Source organism: Hyla sarda, chromosome 1 (assembly GCF_029499605.1).
Source record: "Hyla sarda isolate aHylSar1 chromosome 1, aHylSar1.hap1, whole genome shotgun sequence".
Taxonomy (NCBI): domain Eukaryota; kingdom Metazoa; phylum Chordata; class Amphibia; order Anura; family Hylidae; genus Hyla; species Hyla sarda.
Window position 1 is genome coordinate 65,656,156 of NC_079189.1, and position 24,746 is coordinate 65,680,901.

At 44.1% G+C, this 24,746-nt stretch overlaps 2 protein-coding genes across 5 annotated transcripts in view; one reads left to right on the forward strand and one right to left on the reverse strand.

Moving 5' to 3' along the window:
• The window catches only part of LDB2 (LIM domain binding 2), a 403,146-nt gene that overhangs the window by 207,214 nt on the left and 171,186 nt on the right, over positions 1-24,746 (reverse strand). The gene's annotated exons all lie outside the window — the stretch shown is intronic.
• On the forward strand, positions 19,353-24,637 carry LOC130355238 (uncharacterized). Its single transcript, XM_056555193.1, has 2 exons — positions 19,353-21,321; positions 24,330-24,637. Exons 1-2 carry the CDS (start codon positions 19,863-19,865, stop codon positions 24,335-24,337), a joined length of 1,467 nt encoding a protein of 488 aa, XP_056411168.1. The 5' UTR covers positions 19,353-19,862; the 3' UTR covers positions 24,338-24,637.

Genomic DNA, 24,746 nt, shown 5'->3' on the forward strand with positions numbered 1-24,746 from the left:
TTTTTGTACCACTAATTCTACTTTGCAGTAACATTATTCATTTTACCAAAAAAAGCACAGCAAAATGGAAAAAAATTCATTGTGCGACAAAATTGAAGAAAAAATGTAATTTTGTAACTTTTGGGGGCTTCCGTTTTTAGGCAGTGCATTTTTCGGTAAAAAAGACACCTCATCTTCATTTTGTAGGTCCATATGGTTAAAATGATACCCTACTTATATAGGTTTGATGTTGTCGTACTTCTGAAAAAAATCATAACTACATGCAGGAAAATGGATACGTTTAAAATTGTCATCTTCTGACCCCTATAACTTTTTAATTTTTCCGCATACGGGCCAGTATAAGGGCTAATTTTTTGCGCCGTGTTCTGTTCTTTTATCGGTACCATTGTTGCATTGATCGGACTTTTTGATCGCTTTTTATACATTTTTTCATGATATAAAAAGTGACAAAAAATACGCTATTTTGGACTTTGGAATTTTTTTTTGCACGTACGCCATTGACCGTGCGGTTTCATAAACAATATATTTTTATAGTTTGGACTTTTTATTTTTATTTACACAGTTTTATTTTTTTTTATGGGAAAAGGGGGGTGATTTAAACTTTTATTAGGGAAGGGGTTAAATGACCTTTATTAACTTTTTTTCAAGTTTTTTTGCAGTGTTATAGCTCCCATAGGGGACTATAACACTGCACACACTGATCTTTTACCCTGATCCCTGCAAAGCCATAGCTTTGCATGGATCAGCGTAATAGGGGGTTGATTGCTCAAGCCTGTAGCTCAGGCTTGGAGCAATCAAACGCCGATCGGAGGCAACGGAGCAAGGTAAGGGGACCTCCGCTCGCGTCCTAGCTGATTGGGACATTGCGATAGTACCGATCAGCACGACTGAGCTGCCGGGAAGCTTTTACTTTCATTTTTGACGTGCCGATCAACTTTGATCGTCGCATCTGAAGGGTTAATAGCGCACAGCACAACGATCTGTGCCGTGCCCTGTTAGCCCAGGGTCCTGGCTATCAATAGCAGCCAGGACTAACCAGGACCAGGCGCAGGGCGTACAGGGACGCCCTGCTTCCTTAAGAGGTTAAAGAAAATTCTGGAAACCAAAATACCCCATTAACCTGTTAATGACCAAGGACTTGTATACACAGTGTATGGCGGGCTCCTGACTCAAGCCCACGCCATATCAGCCAGCCCCCAGCTGGTTCTTGTAGCTGGGGGCTGCTGTTAATAGCCGACATACGGCAATCACCACGGCCAGCTATTAACCCTTTAGATCATCGGTATCAAAGCTGACAGTGGCATCTTAAGGGACCTTTGCACATTTACTGGTGGTCCAGTGGGGTGGACCGCCCTCCCTCGGAGCACGATTGTGGGGGGGTTTGGGCGATCTACTTCTGAGGTAGCTGGAGGGCTTATCTCTCATCCCCTGCTAAGCGCATAGCAGACAGATCAATGTAGTTCTATGCAACTACATTGATATGTATGAGGAATCTAATGATTCCTCCTAAAAGTTCCCTAAGGGGATTAATAAAGTGTAAAAAAAATTACCCCTTCCATATTAAAAGTTTAAATCACCCCCCTTTTTCCAAATTACATATAAAAAAATATATAAACATAATAAAAATAAACATATGTGGTATCGCCACGTGCGTAAATGTCCAAACTATAAAAATATTATGTTAATTAAACCGTACGGTCAATTGCGTATACGTAAAAAATAAATTCCAAAGTCCAGATTTGCAGATTTTTCGTCACTTTGTATACCCTTAAAAAATTTTTTTTATAAAAAGCGATTAAAAAGGCCCATCAAAACAAAAATGGTACTGATAGAAACTTCAGATCACGGTGCAAAAAAAAATTAGCCCTCATACATCCCTGTATATGGAAAAATAAAAAAGCTATAGGGGTCACGAGATGACAATTTTAAACATACTAATTTTGGTACATGTAGTTATAATTTATTTAAAGTAATAACATTAAATAAAACCTATATAAATTAGGTATTCTTGTAACCATGTCGACCTACAGAATAAATATATGGTGTTATTTTAACCTAGAAGTGCACTGCGTAGAATCGGAAGCCCCCCACATTTTTTTCCAATTTTGCCCCACAAAAATTTTTAATCTGCTTTTCGCCATAAATTTTATAGTGAAATGATTTAGGATAGGGGATACGTTTTTCACCACTGGACTACCCCTTTAAGGAAATGATTCCATTTTATTGGTATAATACATAGGATTGATTGTATATTTCACGTGAGATAATAAAAAAAATCTAAATTGTAAAATGTAGTGATAATAGTAATTACAATAATACTAAATGTTACAAAATGAAATTTGTTGTAAAACAGAAAATAGCATAGAACAGGGATGATTAGTTATGGAGGATGAGCATTCATCTTCTGGATTTGTTGTTAGCTAGCACAGAAGCTGCTCGCAAAAAATTAACAAATGTTAAATATAACAATGTAATCTGCTGCATTACATTCAGTCTTTAGCATCTAAATCCCAGATCTTCCTTTAAGCTGCAAACAGATTTAAAAAAAAATCCTCCTTTCTTCATATTATCCTCATCCAACTGCAAAATAAAATGCAAACCCAATGCTGGAAGCATAAAAGTTATTATTATGACTCTCACATCTTCACCCCCAAAATATTGTCACATACTGTATGAGAAATTCACAAGCGAGTATCAGAATGAGATATACATTTTAAGGTAATCTTCACTTGAATAGGTTTAGCTGCACGAGGCACAGCCCATGGGCAAGAGGGGCATAGTTTCTTGAATAAAAATAACAGACACTAATTTTGTTATCCTGGATGACTCTTTAATGGGATCTTGTTATTACTTACATGCTGCCTCAAACAGAAGTCATCATGGCCGTCCCCGACAGCATGAAAGTGATAACAGGTTCTCTTTAACATAATTCACACAACACTAACTGCAGATAGAGCATAAACATATGCAGCATGACATAACAGTCTTATCTCATTTCTAAACTCAATATATTCTGGAGACATCATTTAGCTTCAGCTCTGCCAGGACCTTCCTCCTCAATGACATCACTGCAGAACGACTACTAACTGCTAGTGTTGCTCGCGAATATTCGCAATTCGAATATTATTCGCGAATATCGCATATTCGCGAATTCGCGAATTTCGCGAATATAGCGCTATATATTCGTAATTACGAATATTCGTTTTTTTTTTTTTTTTTTTTCTTCACAGTACACATCACAGTGATCACCCCTCTCTGCTTCCAGCTTATGTGGTGTAAAGAAGGCTGTAATACTACTATGTGAGACTGGCGCGCGAAAATTCGCATATGCGAAAATTAGCATATGCTAATTTTCGCATATGCTAATTTTCGCATACGCGAAAATAAAACGAGAATATAACGAATATGCGAATATTCGCGAATATATGACGAATATTCGTCCATATATTCGCGAATATTCGCGAATTCGAATATGGCCTATGCCGCTCAACACTACTAACTGCATCGTTCAAGTGTAGGGTCAAGATAAAAAAAAATTTGCTACACAAAAAAGGAAGCAAAAAATGGATAAAACATATTAACTAATCAGAAAAATAGAAAAGGGATCCAAGGAACATGCTGATGTAATCAGAGAAGTAGACCAGGAGACCTGAATGAAGCCACATGAAAAGCAGCTGGACCTTGAAGCATAAGACCTTAAGGTTTTTCCACTTTGGAAAAACCTTTCACATGTCCTAGCTACATGTCAAAAGTTGTGAACAGAAGGGGTAGACCTCCACCGATCAGGAGAACAAGCTAGGAGAGGTACACTTGCAAAGTAAGTCTATGGAGACTGTGGATGTACCGATCACGTGACACAGCTTAGGGAGAGAACCACACAGCACCATGGACTTCTCCCGGCTCGTTCTCCTGATCCACAGGAGACACGTACAAATTTTTTTTAAGCGACAGGTACACATTCACAGACTACACATGTAACATTCTTATCCAACCATACTCCAGTGGCGATCTCAGCTCTCTGGCTTTTGTAGTGCAAAGGGTGTCCCTCAGTATTAGTGTTGAGCATCATAGGCCATATTCGAATTTGCGATATTTCACGAATATATGGACGAATATTCGTCATATATTCGCTAAATTCGCATATTCGTAATATTCGCGTTTTATTTTCGCATATGCGAAAATTTGCGTATGCGAAAATTAACATATGCAAATTTTCGCATTTGCAAATGTTCGCAAATGTGAAAATTCACTCGCCAGTCTCACACAGTAGTATTAGAGCCTTCTTTACACCACACAAAGCTGGAAGCAGAGAGGGATGATCACTGTGATGTGTACTGTGAAAAAACAAACAACAACAAAAAAAAAAAAATTCGTTATTACGAATATATAGTGCTATAATCGCGAATATTTGCGAATTCGCGAATATGCAATATTCGCGAATAAAATTTGTATTGCAAATATTCGCGAGCAACACTAGTAGCTATGGCTACAAGCCTTTGTTGACAGCAGGGCTGGTTAGCCTATCAGGGAGCTGGAACATCAAACTCATCAGGCTTGAAGCCAGCACCAGATTTAAACAAGCGTCCTGCTAGTCATAGATGCCTGTGATTGGTTGCCATGAGTGCCGCACATGTCATCCGGTCTGCAGATCTGCTGACTCCTTTCCTGTTTACCCAGTTTCTGCCTTGTCTCTGTTAGGCTTAGTCCCCTGTCCCTAGGGAGGACCCCTTGTCTAGTTGGGGCCACCTTTTAAGGCAGAAGTAGGTAGGGACAGGTGTGGGTGGAGTTTAGGGCTGCAATACCCTGTCCCCTACATAACAATATATTTGGAATTTGGGACAATATAAACATGTCCTTGTAGATAGATGTTTAGTGCCAGAAGATTAGGCGTACTCCGGCGGAAAACTTTATTTATAAATCAACTGGAGCCAGAAAGTTAAACAGATTTGTAAATTACTTCTATTAAAAAATCTTAATCCTTCCAGTACATATTAGCAGCTGTATACTACAGAGGAAATGCTTTTCTTTTTGGATTTCTCTTCTGTCACTACCACAGTGCTTTCTGCAGACCTCTGCTGTCCATTTTAGGAACTGTCCAGAGCAGGAGAAAATCCCCATAGCAAACATATGCTGCTCTGGACAGTTCCTAAAATGGACAGCAGAGGTCAGCCGAGAGCACTGTGGTCGTGACAGAAGAGAAATCCAAAATGAAAAACATTTCCTCAGTAGTATACAGCCCCTGAAAAGTACTGGAAGGATTAAGATTTTTTAATAGAAGTAATTTACAAATCTGTTTAACTTTCTGACACCAGTTGATTTAAGAAAAAAAGTTTTCCACCGGGGTACCCGTTTAACTTGTATCTCCTGGGCCCCAAAGCAAACTTGTATATGCTCCCAACTAGAGTTGAGTTAATCTACCAATCCTGAATGCACACCACGTTTTTGCTATACAGTTCCGGTATAATACGGTTAAAAAATTTATGGAACTGTATAGAACACTGTATGCATTGACTTAACATTGTAAACCGTATGTCAAACGCATCATCCGGTTTAGTCCGTTTTGTGTCTTATACGTTTTTTCCGTTTTTTTACCCATACCCAAAACCGTAGTCTACCATGTTTTTTTTGGTCCGGGTTAAAAACTGTATTAATCCGTATACATTTTTTTTTTAACATGGGAGTCAATGGGAACCGTACAGAACCGTATGTGCGTACGGTTCCATCCGGTTTTCACAGTACATTTTTTGACTTTGCGCAGTTTTTTTTCTTGGAATTTTAATCAAACAAGTGAAACTTTATTCAAAATGAAGTGAAAACTTAAAAAACTGATGCATTTTCAGGCATATTTTATATAAAAAAAATGCGTCCGTCAAATTCATAAAATTTGCCTAGGAGTTTGTTCTTTGTAGGTCTATATAAAAGTGAATGTCTGTGCACACATTATATAAAAAATGGGAGGACAATCACTTTCCCATAGAGTAACAAAAAGCACAATTATTTAGCAAAAATGGACACAAATTTTCTTTGATTTGACAGATTCATAATTTTTTTAATTAAAATACGCCTGTCAATGTAAAGTGTGAGCATAGCCTTGCAGATCAATTGTGGAGAATACAAATGAGTGGAATATTTATACAGTGATCCCTCAACTTACAATGGCCTCAACATACAATAGTTTCAAAATACAATGGTCTTTTCTGGACCATTGTAATTTGAAACCAGACTCAACATACAATGCTACAGACAGTCCAGATCTGTGAAACGTGTCAATGGCTGGAAGAACCGACCAATCAGAATGGGGATTTCACTGGTAAAACCCCTGTATTACTGAAGTGTATGCACTGACTGGGTGTCTGGTAGTGCCCCCTACAGTACAGGGAGGTATTACATGTTCTGTACTCTTTACCTGTGCCAGGGTTAGCTGCTCCTTTGGACACCAGGTGAGGGCGGCTCAATGTTACTGTTTTGGGACACTTTGTGTACTGTACAGGACCCTGAAGAAGCTCCTGTCCTCTACATAGACTAGTGTTTTCCCAAGCAGGGTACCCCCAGCTGTTGCAAAACTACAACTCCCAGCATGCCCGGACAGCCTTTGGCTGTCCGGGCATGCTGGGAGTTGTAGTTTTGCAACAGCTGGAGGCACCCTGGTGTGGAAACGCTGACATAGACAGTGATTTACAGCTCTCAGCAGATCTTTCTTACTTTTATATGTAAGGATTTGCTTTATCTAATTATTTTTCTTTAATCCTCACTTTTTCCTATTTTTGGATGACATTTTGGTGCCTTTCGAACCAATTACCAGGTTTCCATAGAGTTATGGTCTCAACATACAATGGACTCAACATACAATGGTCGTCCTGGAACCAATTAATATTGTAACTTGAGGGACCACTGTAGTTGCTACACCCTGCTCTGAACCAACACTATAGAATTGAGACTAAACTTGCTAAACGTCTGTCTTTTTTAACTAATACCTTTTATTTAGTGTTATTATCCCAATAATAATTTATTATGTTTATTATATTGATCTGCTGACACAAAGTAAGCATTGCATATATGAAAAGTAAGACTAAAGTTCAGATTGTAATCATAACTCATTGATAATGCTCATTTACACTTGGTACATGAATGGCATCTTACACCTCCCTACAGAACATGAAAAAACAATAAAAGAAAAGAAAATGTGCTGAGCAGTGCATTGTACCTGCCACCTATAAAATACTGCTTGAAATGAAATACGGCTTTAAGGTTTTTTCCTTCAGCTACTTTGCAGTCATTAAAATGAGTTGAATTTTCGTGTGGAAAATTCCGGATTAATTATGACAATTTTGGCTCTGGGTAGACGGTGAATTCTGCCTAATGCTTCCACTTGCATCAAAAATTCAGATATCAATTTTAAGGAAAAGATACAAAAGTCAGCAAACAGGAGACTAATCTGTGGAGATACAAAGTCATGTTTTAACTCTTTAGTTAACAGGTGCACAGAAATAACCGGAAGCTCTTGGCTTCAATGCAAAATCTGCAAAAGGGCCTCCTTTTTTAAAGGGGTATTCCGCCCCTAGACATTTTATCCCCTATCACAAGGATAGGGGATAAGATGTCAGATCGCCGCGGTCCCGCTGCTGGGGACCCCTGGGATCCCCGCTGCGGCACCCCGCTATCATTACAGCACAGAGCGAGTTCACTCTGCATGTAATGATGGGCAGTACAGGGGCCGGAGCATTGTTACGTCACGGCCCCGAGTTCGCTCTGTGCGTAATGACGGGCGATACGGGGGACGGAGCAGCATGACGTCATGGCGCCGCCCCTCGTGACATCACGGCCCGTCCCCTTAATGCAAGTCTATGGGAGGGGGCGTGACGACCGCCACACCCCCTCCCATAGACTTGTATTGAAAGGGGCGGACGTGACGTCACGAGGGGCGGAGCCATGACGTAACGATGCTCCGGCCCCTGTACTGCCCATCATTACGTGCAGAGCGAACTCGCTCTGTGCTGTAATGATAGCGCGGTGCCGCAGCGGGGATCCCGGGGGTCCCCAGCAGTGGGACCGCGGCGATCTGACATCTTATCCCCTATCCTTTGGATAGGGGATAAGATGTCTAGGGGCGGAATACCCCTTTAAGCTACCTCAGCATCCCCTATAGTTACAATTTGTGGTAGGACATTCCAAAGTTGGACTGCCAAAACAGTAAAGACCCATTTTCTATATTGGATTTTTTTTCTAAGCTGAACAACCCCAGTTTTTCCAGCCTCTCATAGCAGCATCCCATTAATATAGTTACCCATCTTTAAAGGGGTAGTGCGGTGGAAAACTAATTTTTTTTTAATCAACTGGTGCATGAAAGATAAACAGATTTGTACATTACTACTATTTAAAAATCTTAACCCCTTAAGGACCGGGGGTTTTTCCGTTTTTGCATTTTCGTTTTTTGCTCCTTGCCTTTAAAAAATCATAACTCTTTCAATTTTGCACCTAAAAATCCATATGATGGCTTATTTTTTGCACCACCAATTCTACTTTGTAATGACGTCAGTCATTGTGCCCAAAAATCTACGGTGAAACGGGAAAAAAAATCATTGTGAGACAAAATTGAAAAAAAAAATGCCATTTTGTAACTTTTGGGGGCTTCCGTTTCTACGTAGTACATTTTTCGGTAAAAATGACACCTGATATTTATTCTGTAGGTCCATATGATTAAAATGATACCCTACTTATACAGGTTTGAATTTGTCGCACTTCTGGAAAAAATCATAACTTCATGCAGAAAAATTTATACGTTTAAAATTGTCATCTTCTGACCCCTATAACTTTTTTATTTTTCCGTGTATGGGGCGGTATGAGGGCTCATTTTTTGCACCGTGATCTGAAGTTTTTAACGGTATCATTTTTGCATTGATAGGACTTATTGATCGCTTTTTATTAATTTTTTCATGATATAAAAAGTGACCAAAAATGCACTATTTTGGACTTTGGAATTTTTTTGCGCACGCCATTGACCGTGCGGTTTAATTAACGATATATTTTTATAATTCGGACATTTCCGCACGTGGTGATACCATTTATGTTTATTTTTATTTTTATTTACACTGTGTTTTTTCTTTTATGGGAAAAGGGGGGTGATTCAAACTTTTAATAGGGAAGGGGTTAAATGATGTTTATTCACTTTTTTTTTGCACTTTTTTTTTGCAGTGTTATAGGTCCCATAGGGACCTATAACACTGCACACACTGATCTTTTACATTGATCACTGGTTTCTCATAAGAAACCAGTGATCGATGATTCTGCCGCATGACTGCTCATGCCTGGATCTCAGGCACTGAGCAGTCATTCGGCGATCGGACAGCGAGGAGGCAGGTAGGGGCCCTCCCGCTGTCCTGTCAGCTGTTCGGGATGCCGCGATTTCACCGCGGCTATCCCGAACAGCCCACTGAGCTAGCCGGCATGCTTTCGGTTTCACTTTAGACGCGGCGTTCAACTTTGAACGCCGCGTCTAAAGGGTTAATAGCGCGCGGCACAGCGATCAATGCCGCGCGCTATTAGCCACGGGTCCCGGCCGTTGTTAGAGGCCGGGCCCGAACCGCTATGACGCGGGGCCACGCCGTGGCCCCGCGTTATAGATCGGGAGTGGACACATGACGTTCCAGTACGTCATGTGTCCTTAAGGGGTTAATCCTTCCAGTACTTATCAGCTGCTGTATGCTCCACAGGAAGTTGTATTTCTGATAATACAATCTGATAATGGGGAGCACAACTATTGGGACCCCAGTGATCTCCTGTCTGGCACCCCGGCTCTTCCCATGCATGCTTTGTACAGGACCTATGTTGATAACCTTTATCTCCAGCTCTTCCATAGAGATGTGGTAGACACAGTTAAGTGTACAAAGCAATAGCCGCTCTGTGCATATGGAGAGCCAGGGTGCCAGGCAAGAGGTTGAGGGGGTCCCAGTGGTGGAACCCCCCACAAACAGACATTTGTCCCCTATCCTTTTAAGGCTTTTTTAAGGCTGTAAATACATTTGTAGTTTTAGAAGCAGTGTTTACCATGGTGTCACCCATGAACGTGTTTTGGAAAGCTGCCATTTAAGCCAAACCTTTTTTTATCTTTGTCATTCCTTTTGACTCCACTCGTTGCTTTGGCTCAAAAGACTGAATGAAAAATTACCACAAAAATCTGTGTAGAGTCAAACCCAGAAATGGATCCAGCAATACAGAAAAGTATAGTTCCTTCCTTAATATTTCCTACTCCTTTTGAACCCACTTCTGACCCTGGGTTGCACAAAATATGTTACAATGGATAATTTAGGAATCATTTTAGATAAACGGAAAAAAAAATCAGAACTGACATTTAAGTCCGTGTTAAGTACATTTTCTGATCATCTCTATTGTTCTAAAATCTGCCAAATGAAAATGTTCTTTATAAAATCCAATCCCAGAGCTAACAACACGGACACATCACATTCAATAACCTTGTAAATTTAATATGGCACGTGTCCAGCTTGTAGTCAAGGGAGAAATATGTTTCCACTACTGTAAAAACATACTTGTATTTTTTCACTCATCACTCATTATCGTGGGGGAGGGGTAGAGATAATCTCTAGAGATGGTGTATACATCAATAGACTCACTAAGAACCACCATATTTAGTGAAACATAATGTAAACCATATTTGGCAATCTGTGAAAACTGCCATAAGGGACATTTTAAAGATACAAACAAAAAGTGGCACACAATATTTGTACTGGTAACCCCCCCCCCCCCCCATTTAAAATAAACACCCCCCTAACCTACGGCAAACTGCAAATACTGGTAAATTGGCAGAAAAAAATAGTAATTACTCTTTATTGCATCTTTCAGATTCCCGTAAGAATTAATTCAGCATGTGCTGTGTTTGCAAAGCAGAAGATAAAAGATGTAACACAAATTTAGAAAGAAAGACATGGCCGTACATTAACACATTATACATTGATCTACTGCTTCTTAGCAAAGTTTTGACAATGCGGCCCACAGTGACTTACACTGCATTCCGCCACCTCCACGCTGTGTCATTCAGCCACTATATGGTGTCCTCATGCCACCACCTCCACGCTGTGTCATTCAGCCACTATATGGTCTCCTCATGCTGCCAACACCTCCACGCTGTGTCATTCAGCCACTATATGGTCTCCTCATGCTGCCAACACCTCCACGCTGTGTCATTCAGCCACTATATGGTCTCCTCATGCTGCCAACACCTCCACACTGTGTCATTCAGCCACTATATGGTCTCCTCATGCTGCCACCTCCATGCTGTGTCATTCAGCCACTATATTATCTCCTCATGCTGCCAACACCATCATGCTGTGTCATTCAGCCACTATATGGTCTCCTCATGCTGCCAACACCTCCACACTGTGTCATTCAGCCACTATATGGTCTCCTCATGCTGCCACCTCCATGCTGTGTCATTCAGCCACTATATGGTCTCCTCATGCTGCCAACACCATCATGCTGTGTCATTCAGCCACTATATGGTCTCCTCATGCTGCCAACACCTCCATGCTGTGTCATTCAGCTACTATATGGTGTCCTCATGCTGCCAACACCTCCACACTGTGCCATTCAGCCACTATATGGTCTCCTCATGCTGCCAACACCATCATGCTGTGTCATTCAGCCACTATATGGTCTCCTCATGCTGCCAGCACTTCCACGCTGTGTCATTCAGCCACTATATGGTGTCCTCATGCTGCCAACACCTCCACACTGTGCCATTCAGCCACTATATGGTCTCCTCATGCTGCCAACACCTCCACACTGTGCCATTCAGCCACTATGTGGTCTCCTCATGCTGCCACCTCCACGCTGTGTCATTCAGCTACTATATTATCTCCTCATGCTGCGAACACCTCCACGCTGTGTCCATAGGCGTGCGCAGCCTATTGCATTAGGGTGTGCACCCTAAAGCACAAACTCACGCTGTGCGCGTGCATATATATATATATATATGCACACAGTTAGTATAGTTCCCCCACATTAGGTGCAGTATAGTTCCCCCACATTAGGTGCAGTATAAGTCCCGCCACATTAGGTGCAGTATAGTTCCCCCACATTAGGTGCAGTATAAGTCCCACCACATTAGGTTCGCAGTATAAGTCCCCGCACATTAGGTTGGCAGTACAGTTCCCCCACATTAGGTTTGCAATACAGTTCCCCCACATTAGGTTGGCAGTACAGTTCCCCCACATTAGGTGCAGTACAGTTCCCCCACATTAGGTTGGCAGTACAGTTCCCCCACATTAGGTGCCACCTAATGTGGGGGAACTGTACTGCACCTAATGAAGGGGAACTGTACTGCATCTAATGAGGGGGAACTGTACTGCACCTAATGTGGGGGAACTGTACTGCACCTAATGTGGGGGAACTGTACTGCACCTAATGTGGGGGAACTGTACTGCACCAGTACAGTTCCCCTACATTAAGTGCAGTACAGTTCCCCCACATTAGGTGTAGCATAGTTCACCACATTATGTGCAGTACAGTTCCCCTACATTAGGTGCAGTATAGTTCCACCACATTAGGTGCAGTATAGTTCCCCACATTAGGTGCAGTATACTTCCCCCACATTAGGTGCAGTACAGTTTCCCCACATTAGGTTGGCAGTATAGTTCCCCACATTAGGTGCAGTATAGTTCCCCCCACATTAGGTGCAGTATAGTTCACCCCTCATTAGGTGCAGTACAGTTCCCCCACATTAGGTGCAGTACAGTTCCCCCACATTAGGTGCAGTACAGTTCCCCCACATTAGGTGCAGTACAATTCCCCCACATTAGGTGCAGTACAGTTCCCCCACATTAGGCTGGCAGTACAGTTCCCCCACATTAGGTGCAGTATAGTTCCCCCACATTAGGTTGGCAGTACAGTTCCCCCACATTAGGCTGGCAGTATAGTTACCCACATTAGGTGCAGTATAGTTCCCCCACATTAGGTTGGCAGTATAGTTCCCCACATTAGGTGCAGTATAGTTCCCCCCACATTAGGTGCAGTATAGTTCACCCCACATTAGGTGCAGTACAGTTCCTCCACATTAGGTGCAGTACAGTTCCCCCACATTAGGTGCAGTACAGTTCCCCCACATTAGGTGCAGTACAGTTCCCCCACATTAGGCTGGCAGTACAGTTCCCCCACATTAGGTGCAGTATAGTTCCCCCACATTAGGTTGGCAGTACAGTTCCCCCACATTAGGCTGGCAGTACAGTTCCCCCACATTAGGTGCAGTATAGTTCCCCCACATTAGGTTGGCAGTACAGTTCCCCCACATTAGGCTGGCAGTATAGTTCACCACATTAGGTGCAGTATAGTTCCCCCACATTAGGTTGGCAGTATAGTTCCCCACATTAGGTGCAGTATAGTTCCCACATTAGGTGCAGTATGTTCCCCCACATTAGGTGCGGTATAATTCGCCACATTAGGTGCAGTACAGTTCCCTACAAAAGCAAAATAGACATGGAGGCCACCAGCATCTGGAGGTGCTACCTTCCTACTGGCAGGAAGAGGGGGTTAATTTGAGGGTACTACCTTCTTACTGGGGGGCGGGTTAATCTGGGGGTACTACCATCCTACTGGGGGGGGAGGGGGTTAATCTGGGGGTACTACCTGCCTACTCGGGGCCCCAGATTAACCCCCTCCCCCCCCCCGGTAGACCGGTAGTACCGAAGATTAACCCCCTCCCCCCAGCAGGCAAGTAGTACCCCCAGATTAACCCTCTCCCCTCAGCAGGCAGGTAGTAACCCCCAGATTAACCCCCTCCAGCAGGCAGGTAGTACCCCCAGATTAACCCCCCCCCCCCAGTAGGATGGTAGTACCCCCCCCAGTTTAACCCCCTCCCCCCCCCCTGTAGGAATGCAGTACCCCCCAGATTAACCCTATCCCCCCACCCTGTTAGAAGGTAGTACCCCCCTGATGACCCCCTCCCCCCCCCCAGTAGGATGGTAGTACCCCCCAGTTTAACCCCCTCTCCCCCCCTGTAGGAATGCAGTACCCCCCCAGATTAACCCTATCCCCCCACCCTGTTAGAAGGTAGTACCCCCCTGCCCCCCCAGTAGGATGGTAGTACCCCCCAGTTTAACCCCCTCTCTCCCCCTGTAGGAATGCAGTACCCCCCAGATTAACACTATCCCCCCCCCTGTAGGAAGATAGTACGGTGCCCCAGATTAACCCCCTCCCCCCAGACCCAGTAGGCAGATTGAAATAACATTCACTCACTCAGCGCGGTAATCCTGCGAGCCGCGTACCGTCACGTCACGCTCTGGGGCCGGTGTCCTTGAATACAGCGTGACGTCCTGATGGTCATGTGACGGCAGTAACGCGCCGTCACATGACCGGACCAACAGAAGGTGAGCCAGAGCGGAGCGGGGCACAAACAGGAGTAGGAGGCAGCGCTGTGCGGTGCGCCTGACGGACAGGCGCACTGCACAGCGGGGGGGGGGGGGCGGGGGTCTGGGCTGGTGAAGGACGGTCGGGCACAGATGGGGGGGTGCTGCAGAGGGTTTTGGTGTCACCCGGTGCGGGCCGCACCGCCACTGGATTAGGGTGTGCCTGGGCACACCCGGCACACCCCGTGCGCACGCCTATGGCTGTGTCATTCAGCCACTATATGGTCTCCTCATACTGATGCCACCTCCAGGCTCTGTCATTGTGCTGCTCTGCAACATTGTTTCTAATAGCGACGCCTCTAATCTGCATCTCATACTGAATAACAGTATTATTTCACTAACACAGCACACTCCATATGCGTGTTACGGCAAGGCAAAGTGTTCTATACCCCTATTGAGGCTCTCTGTAGACCATAAATAGCCGTTTTTAATACAGATTCACTATTTTTCAAAAAATCACTCATCTCTACTTAATACCCTAAATAATAACAGGTTATTAGCTTTTTACTTCAGGAGTATAGAATCAGTTTGCTTTATTTCAGCATTTTTCTAGAATTTGCATTACACTTTAACTAAGCCTTTTAGATGTTATTCAAGTCTACTGTAGATAAACTAAAATCTTGTGACTAAAACGGAATCAAAATTTGCTGTCAAAATGAACACTGGGTTGGGATATGGACAAACACTTATTGGTGTTCAAGTTGAGCCAACAAAGCCAGACTGTATATCAATAGACCACCATTTCTGGTGATCCAAAAGAACCCTTATTTTCCCACACACAAAAAATATCCATAAACTTTATTAAACTATATTTACACCTATCTGCTAAAGCCCTATAGAGACATTGAAGGGATTTAACAGATTACATGGGGACCTGACCTTATCGTGCCAGTAGTATTTGCTGATTGTATGTGCCTGCAGTACACATTCAGTCATACACAACTTAAAAACATACTACTTGGCAACCCCTCAACATGTTTCGCCACAGTGCTGGGGCATTGTCAAGAGGCAGCAGGGCACCTGTATACTCACAAGGTGTATCCTTAGTTCTGTTGGTCTACATCATTAGTTACATGAATCTGATCACAACCTGAAATAAGCATGAACAGCGCTCATAGGAGTAAAATACTTACTTGAAGAAAAATGTGATGTCAATAACGTGATTCAGTTTCATGGTATTGTCCCTTTCCATAGCGATAAATTGTGGTGTATAGAAAGTGCATAGAAATAGATTTTGGAACCCAACAATACCCAGTCAATGAAGCATATGGTATACATTCCAACTAATTCCACATAATACAAAGCAGTAACAAGTATTTGTAGTATATTACAGAGACTAAACTCAAAAACCTGTGTAAAGGAACCATATAGTGACCTGTATAACAAGCTATGACTAAGAGGCAGAAAACTTCAAAAATAAAAAGTATCAAAGAGAACATGTGATGATAGATGCTATGCTTTTCTAATGCTGTTCCACTGTGTAGATGTGAAGGGTCAACAGATTAGCACTTATTTCTAATAAAAGAAATAGCATAACTCGATATGGCAAGATATAATTTAGTGATTAATAGTAATATCGAGTGAAAGCATTTAAACAGCTGTAAGTAATTAAAAAACAGTCATTTATATTAACGTTTGATATAACATGTATAAAAATATATAGAAATATAGGTTAGGTCTATCTCAGTGTTAGAAAGAAGCGATTATAACTACAGGGAAAAGAAGCCTGTCTCGTCTTCCTCCTTTCATGTGTCTTACGCTGTCAGTCACTTGTCATTTCCTTACACATCAACAACAGGCGCCTGACCAGGCTGTCAGGATACGACTCTCGCTGTCCAAGAACGGCAACAACTACATCCTTCGATTCCTAAGTAAGACGGCTATGATGCCAAACTGAGATGACAATTATGACTCCAGGACACATTTTCTCTACATATTTTCATTTTTTCTCTCAAGATCAAGAAAAAATATTCACACTTACACGGTATATGCTTTTTATATGTGCAATGTATGTATACAATATATGTTTCTGTGTTGCTTTCTTGAAATTCAGTATGTAAGGTGCTTGTACAGCGACCAAATCTTTTTTAAAAAGCTCTGTCATTCGGAAATTAACAGTGATAGCTACATAGATTATAAAGTTGAGAAGACACAAGAGTCCATCAAGTTCAATTGATATGCCTATTATGTCCCTACTGTGTTAATCCAGAAAAAGGCAAAAAGCCCTACTGGGAGAAAATTCCTTCTTCACTCCAAATATCAGAATACATCCCTGGATCAGCGTTATGTCCCGATAAATCTAGTATGTTCGTTTAACTGAACCCATTTCAATACTTATCTGGTTCCCCACCAGTCTCTAATTTCCAGACAGCAATTGTCTCTACATATTTTCATTTTAGACCTCAAGAACAAAAAAATATATTCACACTTAGACGGTATATGCTATTTATATGCACAATGTATGTATAAATCTCTGATGTCACATGTACGTTGATGCAGGAAACATTAGAATAGGAATAGTGCAGGATTAGTAAGGCGATTTTGATCAGGAACCAGACACTGCTGATTTTTAAACTGGTTTCCCACAATTAAAGTTTAAGCTAGATCACACACAATATAAGAAAATAAGAATGACTCCAGCGTTATGGCGCCCCCTAGTTTCCTTTTGATTCACTTTGAGATTACCCACCTAAAATGTTTCAGTGTTTGATGCTTGTGAGAGTCTATTGTTATAGATCAGGATTCAGGATGCCAATGTAGATGATCTCTTTCACAACTATCAGTGTCAGACACAAATTAAGTGGTCTTGTGCCATATACTGTACCACTGGGGCCACTGATTGGTATAACTGTGTATTGAGGCCTGCCATTGCTAAGGGCATGTAAACAAAGCCAGCAGGCAGATCTTGTAAGGTAGTGCTGGACGCAGTGAGGTTTAAACAGACTTATATAGCTTAAAGGGGTACTCTGGTATTGAACAACGTATAACCCTATACAGCATAGGGGATAAGTGTCTGATCTCAGCCAGTCTGACTTCTGGAATCCCCCGTGGTCTTCTGCCTGGCACCCTGGTTCTCCCCATGCGTTGGTGTATGCATTGCGGAGCTGTTGACCACAACACAGAGCGGTGGCTGACATGCCCCCTCCATGTACCTCTATGGGTGAGCCGGAGATACAGTGCTCATGGGAAGAGCTGGGGTGCCAGGCAGGAGATCGCAGAGGACCCATCGGTCAGACCCTCTGAGATCAGACACTTATCACCTGTTCAGTACCAGAATACCCCTTTAAGTCTATGTATAAAAACAAATATCCAACACATATGAAGAAAAGATAAGACATTAAACATCGCATAACTTTCAACCTATTTAGATTTTTTTTTAAAGCCAGTGTTCAAGGCTGGAAATTCACTTTAAATACAACATATTGCTGCATATTGCAATGAACGAATGGCTCTATAAGCTTGGAAGTTGGCAATCATTTTTCTAAGACATAAATGTTACTTTTCTTGGAATGTCATACTGATCATAAAAAAGTACTTTACTCTGCAGGAAGCCACAATGAAGAACAAGGAAAATATGTGTTCCTTCTAAAGGGGAATATATCACTAATACTTCACATTCCAGGGGATGCACTCATTTAAACTATATATTAATATTATTTTCTTTCTATTCTATTCTATTTTTTATTTTTTGAAAAAAAAAATATATATATATTTTTTAATTGAAATCGCTATGGGGAGAACCATCCTGTGAACTGATGCCTATAGACTATGTGGTGAAATGACAAATCCACAATGTAATGGGCGGCTGCAAATCTGCAGGCGATTTTTGCAGCAGTTCTGCAGTATTTCGCATATTTTTTACTTTTTGAAGTGCTCAACATTGCTGCCCTAGACAAAGGGCAATGGGTGCTTAATGGCAAATAAAGACCTGGTAATAATAAAGAGATGATGGCTGAAAAAAAGGATATATGGCAGGCATTGTATAGTAAAGGCTCAGTGGTCAATGTGACAAGTCAAATTTTTGTTTTTGTCAAGGAATAAAATAGCAAAAAAGAACAATAAAACACTAACAATTAAGACAAAATCTGTTAAGCATGAACACTTTTTGAGTTTAGACTCCTGAAAAGGCACTATAGGAGCAACCTTTAAAGAATAATTGATGTGAATTATATTCTTGATGTTATTTTTATGGTGTGTTAGAACAGCTTAAATTAGGGATCGACCGATATCGGTTTTTTAGGGCCAATACCGATACTCTGTGGAGGTTAGGGCCGATAGCCGATAACTTATACCGATATTCCGGTATAAGTTATCGGCTATTTATCCCCCGTGACACCGCTGCAGATCATTGATTTAAAGCGGGCGCTTTAAATCAATGAACTGCAGTGGCTTTTGCGGCGCGGTGGGGGCGGTGCGGGGCATTATCGGCAAGGTAATCGTGATTTTATGGCAGACAGGAGGCTCGTATCAAATGCATTATCCTTCTTTATTCAGCCCAATAGCAGAAAGAAATGCAATGAAATGTAATAACCAAGAAAAAAGAGAGGGGAGTGTTGGTCACCTAGTAACCATCTACGCCCCCTCCACATTCCGACCAATCCTCTTCAACCTAAGTCCATATTAAACAAGTCCAGCTCCACCTCCTCCTCTTTCTTTCTGCTCAATAGCAGTGTTAACATCAGATAAGTATTTAATCCAGTGTCTGGTTGTTTGTGCCAGATCTCACTGTTTTATGTTCTATCATATGATTTTCCTTTTTGTGCTATTTAACCCGGTGTAGATACTTCATACACCGGGCCTTTCTACATCTTTTTTCCCCTATTTTTGTGGTTTTTTTTTTTTTTTTTTTTTTTTTTTTTTCCCCTGTACTTTATCTCTAGACGTATCCGCCCTCCCTGGCGTTCATACACTGTTTTTCTCCTGTTTTGTCCCCTTTCTGGCCCCTGCCGGTGTTCCGTGTCTTTCTTTCGCTATTCGCACTCATTACCTGTTGTTTTCGGGCCGTCGCCATTGCGGTGACGTCGGCTTTCTTCTCCTCCCTTCGTCTCCGCCCTCTCATCTCGCTCCCTGCGCGCTTCTCGTACACGCTACGTCAGCGCGTCACGTGAGCGCGCAGGGTCTCGCGAGAATACGCGGCTCGGCCTCCCACAGTGTGTTAGAACACTGGGTACGGCCGGGAGTCGCGCAGGGCTCCGTGGCATACTACGGCTACTGGAAGCGCTCTGATAGATGCGCTGACAGTGCCGCGATCCTGCCGTGTTGCTGACGTACAGCTGTCTGTGACAGCTGTGTCAGTAACCCTCAGGTTACGGAGCGGACTGCGCCTGTTTTTCCTTCCTGTACATACGGTTATACTATATACATATATACCCTTGCCTTATATACAAGTACTTACTGTGGCCTACCCCACCTTTTCTCTTTACAGACCTGAACACTATTGTGTGCTCCATGATGGATAATAAATTGGATATGACCCTGGGGGATGGCCCCATTCCTGCTCATACTGTTCATACTGATTCTATGTCCGCTGCTGAAATTCACCAGCTAGTGAACAATTCCATTGCATCCGCTCTCACGTCCGCCATGGCGGTCATGAATGACAACATTTCCAAATCCATCTCATTGGCGGTATCTCAATCCCGCAATGACATTGCAGTGGTTTCTGCAGGTCCGCCGTCCGCGGCGACCATACCTAATCCGGTTTCTGAACCTCAGAAGTCCGGTAAGTCTGAGAGGAAACGCCACCACTGCTCGGACGCCATGACCTCTCCCACACCATTGCTGACGGTGGGAGATGGACAAAATATTTCAGGCGGCCCTTCTCATTCGGGCGCCAACCCGAAATCGGGTTTAAGACCCTCCACCCGGGAGGACGACTATGATGTACGGGCGACACGCTCTGCTAAGCGGTCTAAACCCGATTCATACATTGAAGAATCGGAGGCGGAGTCTGAGGCAGATTATGAGGTGTCTTTACCCTCTTCTATCGAAGGCGATGAAGAGGAGGTAGGTGATATGGAGGAGTGCGACCCCACCGGGTCTGCTACTGCTACGGGCAATCCACACGCCATATTGGACTCCCTGGGGGTGCCATTTTTTGACCCGGACGACATTAAACATCCCAGGTCTGGGGAATGGTCCCCGCTGCCGCAGGTGGCTAAATATGTGGAGGCGTGGCTACGGAAACCTTTAGATCGCAGTAACCGCAGCAAGTTGCGATCGGAATGTCCGCGTCCTTCAGTGGCCAACAAGGTCGCGGCTACTCCTGAACTGGACCCGATTCTTATTAAATACTTGCTAAAATCTGGTAAAAACCCGAAGAAGGGTCTGGACAGATCCTTCATGTCCGTACAGGACAAATTGTTGGACGTCTTGGGACCGCTTACCAAAATTCTCAACATGGCTGAGCATGCGGTGGCAACAGGCGGCTTGGTGGACGCGGGTGTCCTCAGGAACTGGGCCTTGAGGGCCACGTGTCTGTTGGGCAATGCAAACTCAGCGATGTCCGCTGAGCGGCGTCGCTCGATACTGATGAGGCTGGACCCGCAGCTGACACATTTAGCTACCGAAGAGCCGGGCCCATCTGCTGAGGGCCTCCTGTTTGGAGACTCTCTGATTAAAAACATCAATAAATTCGTAGGATTGTTCTCCAGCCTAGATAAGGCGCAATCCTCGTTGAAAAAATCCGCTAAGGTTTTCGGCAAAGCCGGAAGGGGCAAGGGTCGACCTTCCGGCAGAGGTGCTTATTTTCGACCCTATGCTAGACCCACCGTCCAGTATGTGCAGGACAGACCTCAACCTCAGGCGGCCCCTGCACCCGTGCCAACCAACCCCTTTTACCCAACCCGAGGACGGCCCTGGAGGGCACGTGGTACTTCCAGAGGTTTCTCCAGAGGCAGGACCACAGGTGGGTTGGACTGTACAGAGTGTTTGTTCGGCCCCAGTGGGGGGCAGACTACGATATTTTTTCCACCACTGGTCCATGATTTCTACAGACCCTTGGGTGCTGCAAGTGGTATCGGGTTACATGATAGATTTCATGTCAGAACCGGTCCAATCAAGGTGGCCGACGAATCTTTGCTTCTCAGAGGCAGACAGGACTCTGATAAACCAAGAGGTCGCGGACTTGCTAGACAAAAAGGCCATTGTCCGGGTGTCTATGGACAAACCGGGCTTCCTCAGCAATCTCTTCTTGGTGAAGAAGAAAGACGGAGGCCACAGGCCTGTCATAAATCTGAGGGATCTAAACGAGTATGTGTCGTATCGCCACTTCAAGATGGAGGGCATACATCTGCTCAGAGACTCTCTTCTTCCAAACGATTGGCTGGCAAAGATCGATTTGAAAGACGCGTACCTCACGGTACCAATTCACCCTTCTTCCCAGCAGTATCTCCAATTCCTCTGGGACGACGGGAAGTGGGAATTCACCTGTCTTCCGTTCGGCCTCTCATCCGCCCCGTGGTGTTTCACCAAACTCCTGAGACCGGTTATGGCGCTTCTCAGGAGTCGAGGGGTGAGACTTATCATATATCTCGACGATATATTGATTATGGCTCAATCCCCTCAACAGGTGTCACTACACGTGGATTGGACTTGTTCCCTTCTCACGGATTTGGGGTTCTTAATCAATCACAAAAAGTCTGTGTTCGTTCCCACTCAAGACGTGGAGTTTCTAGGCTTCATGGTGAACACCCCCATGGCCATCTTGAGTCTTCCGGACAAGAAGCTTGCACTGCTTCGCAAAGAAATAAGGTCCCTGCTCAGGAGAGACTTGGTTTCACTACGGGCGGTAGCCCGCATCGTGGGCCTTTTGTCGGCCTCCGTTCAGGCCATTCTTCCGGCCCCTCTCCATTACAGGGCATTACAACGCCTGAAGACCGAGAAATTAGCGGAGGGTCTTTCTTATGCGGACAGAGTTCCTCTGTCTCAGGAGGCCCGCGCCGACCTGTACTGGTGGCTCCGCCACGTCCAGGATTGGAATGGCAGGATGATATTCACCTCCAAACCGGATTTGATTGTGGAGTCAGATGCCAGTCTGAGCGGATGGGGAGCCCGTTGCGGCTCGTCCTCCACGGGCGGCAAGTGGTCCCCGGAGGAGTCCCTACTGCATATCAACTGCTTGGAACTTCTGGCGGGCTATTTTGCAGTCAAAAGTTTCGCATTCCACAGGTCAAATTGTTGTATCCTGCTTCGCATGGACAACGTTTCGGCCGTGCGGTACATCAACCGCTTTGGGGGTACGAGATCCAAGATATTGGCGGACATTGCGAAAGATTTTTGGCAATTCTGTCTCCAGAGGGACATTCTCCTTTTGGCGGAATATCTTCCGGGAGTCTCCAACTCCGTGGCGGATTGGAACTCGAGGCATCTGATGGACAGCAGCGACTGGACCTTACATCCGTCGGTTTTCCAATCAATTTGGGAACTATGGGGTCCTTTGGACCTAGACCTGTTTGCGTCCAGACTGAATCGACGGTTGCCACGGTTCTTCAGCTGGAAACCGGATCCGGAGGCTCTGGCCACGGATGCGTTTCTGCAAACGTGGCCCTCGGGGACGTTGTACGCGTTTCCCCCATTTGCCATGATTCCCAGAGTGTTATGGCAGACGGAGTCTCAGGCAGCCACTCTGGTGCTGCTCACTCCTTGGTGGCCGACCCAGTCTTGGTTTCCCCAGATTCTGGGGATGACCATAGATTATCCACGAATTTGTCCCCTGTTTCAGTCTCTGCTGCTGGACCCCATGGGGGACGCGCATCCATTAGTGTTGTCCGGTCAATTGCGGTTAGTGGTATGGTTGATCTCGGGATGCCGGACCTTGGTATCGGCATTTCACGATCAGCTAGGGACCTCATGCGAGATGCGTGGGCTCCAGGTACCAGATCGGCTTACCGATCTGCCTGGGGATTATGGGTTCATTGGTGCTCACAACAACAGATGGATCCCATTCATGCCCCTGTGTCCGGAGTCTTAAATTTTTTATCTGAGGCTTTTGACACTGGTAAGGCATATCGGACAATTAATGTGTATAGATCCGCAATTTCTGCTCATCACGCTCATGTAGACGGTGCACCTTTGGGTAAACACCCGTTGGTGTGTCGTCTTTTGCGCGGCATTCGATTTCAACGTCCCCCTGCTCCTAGGTATCATTCTACCTGGGACGTATCCCTGATTTTTCGGTTGTTTTCTTCTTGGGAGGATAATGAAGATTTATCTCTCAAGTTTTTATCATTCAAACTGACCATGTTGTTGTGTTTGATATCCATCAAACGTGTGTCGGATGTTCGGGCATTGGAGGTGTCGAGGAGACAGTTTACACCCGGGGGTGTGCTCTTCTCCATTGCTCGCCGGACGAAGACCGATTTAAGAACGGTGTTCTATCCGAGTTTTACGGAACATCCTAAGTTGTGTGTGGTTAGGTGTCTTAAGACTTATGAGCTTCGGACAACTCACTTGCGTTCAGATTCTGTTTCCCAACTTCTCATACCTTTCTGTACTCCGCATCGTCCGGTGTCTTCCCCAACATTATCCCGATGGATCCGTCTGACAATGATCCTTGCCGGGGTTGATGTCTCCATTTTTAAAGCGCATTCCTCTAGAGGAGCCATGGCTACCAAGGTGGCTCAGGCGGGAGTCTCTCTGTCTGACGTTATGAAAGCAGCAGACTGGTCTTCGGAAAATACGTTTCGTACGTTTTATTTTCGACCCGAGACTCATGTTTCTATGTCAGTGTTATAATATTTCTTGTGTGATATTGTTGTTAGATACTTTGAACATGCATTTGATACGAGCCTCCTGTCTGCCATAAAATTTAAGATTTTCCTAGTTAACGACGGAAAATATGGATTTTATAAAGACAGGAGGCGAGTATCAACCCTCCCTATTCCCATCCCTGTCATGGTGTTTTTTCTTTTCCAGGGTATTGAATGCTGCATCCGAGTGAGTATCGTTGGATGAATTTTCTGTTCCTCCGGGTTTCGGACCTCTTTGTTGGAGGTCTGTGGATGGATCGTTTTTCAGTTCTTACCAGACAAGGTTGAGTTCTACAGTTCGATGAAGATTGGATCCGCCGTGGGATTCGTGTTGCTGTTCTACTTGTTACGCCTTTCTCCTGGTCTGCCGTATCGCTTGCGGTGGACTGTCTGCATAAAGAAAGAGGAGGAGGTGGAGCTGGACTTGGTTAATATGGACTTAGGTTGAAGAGGATTGGTCGGAATGTGGAGGGGGCGTAGATGGTTACTAGGTGACCAACACTCCCCTCTCTTTTTTCTTGGTTATTACATTTCATTGCATTTCTTTCTGCTATTGGGCTGAATAAAGAACGATAATGCATTT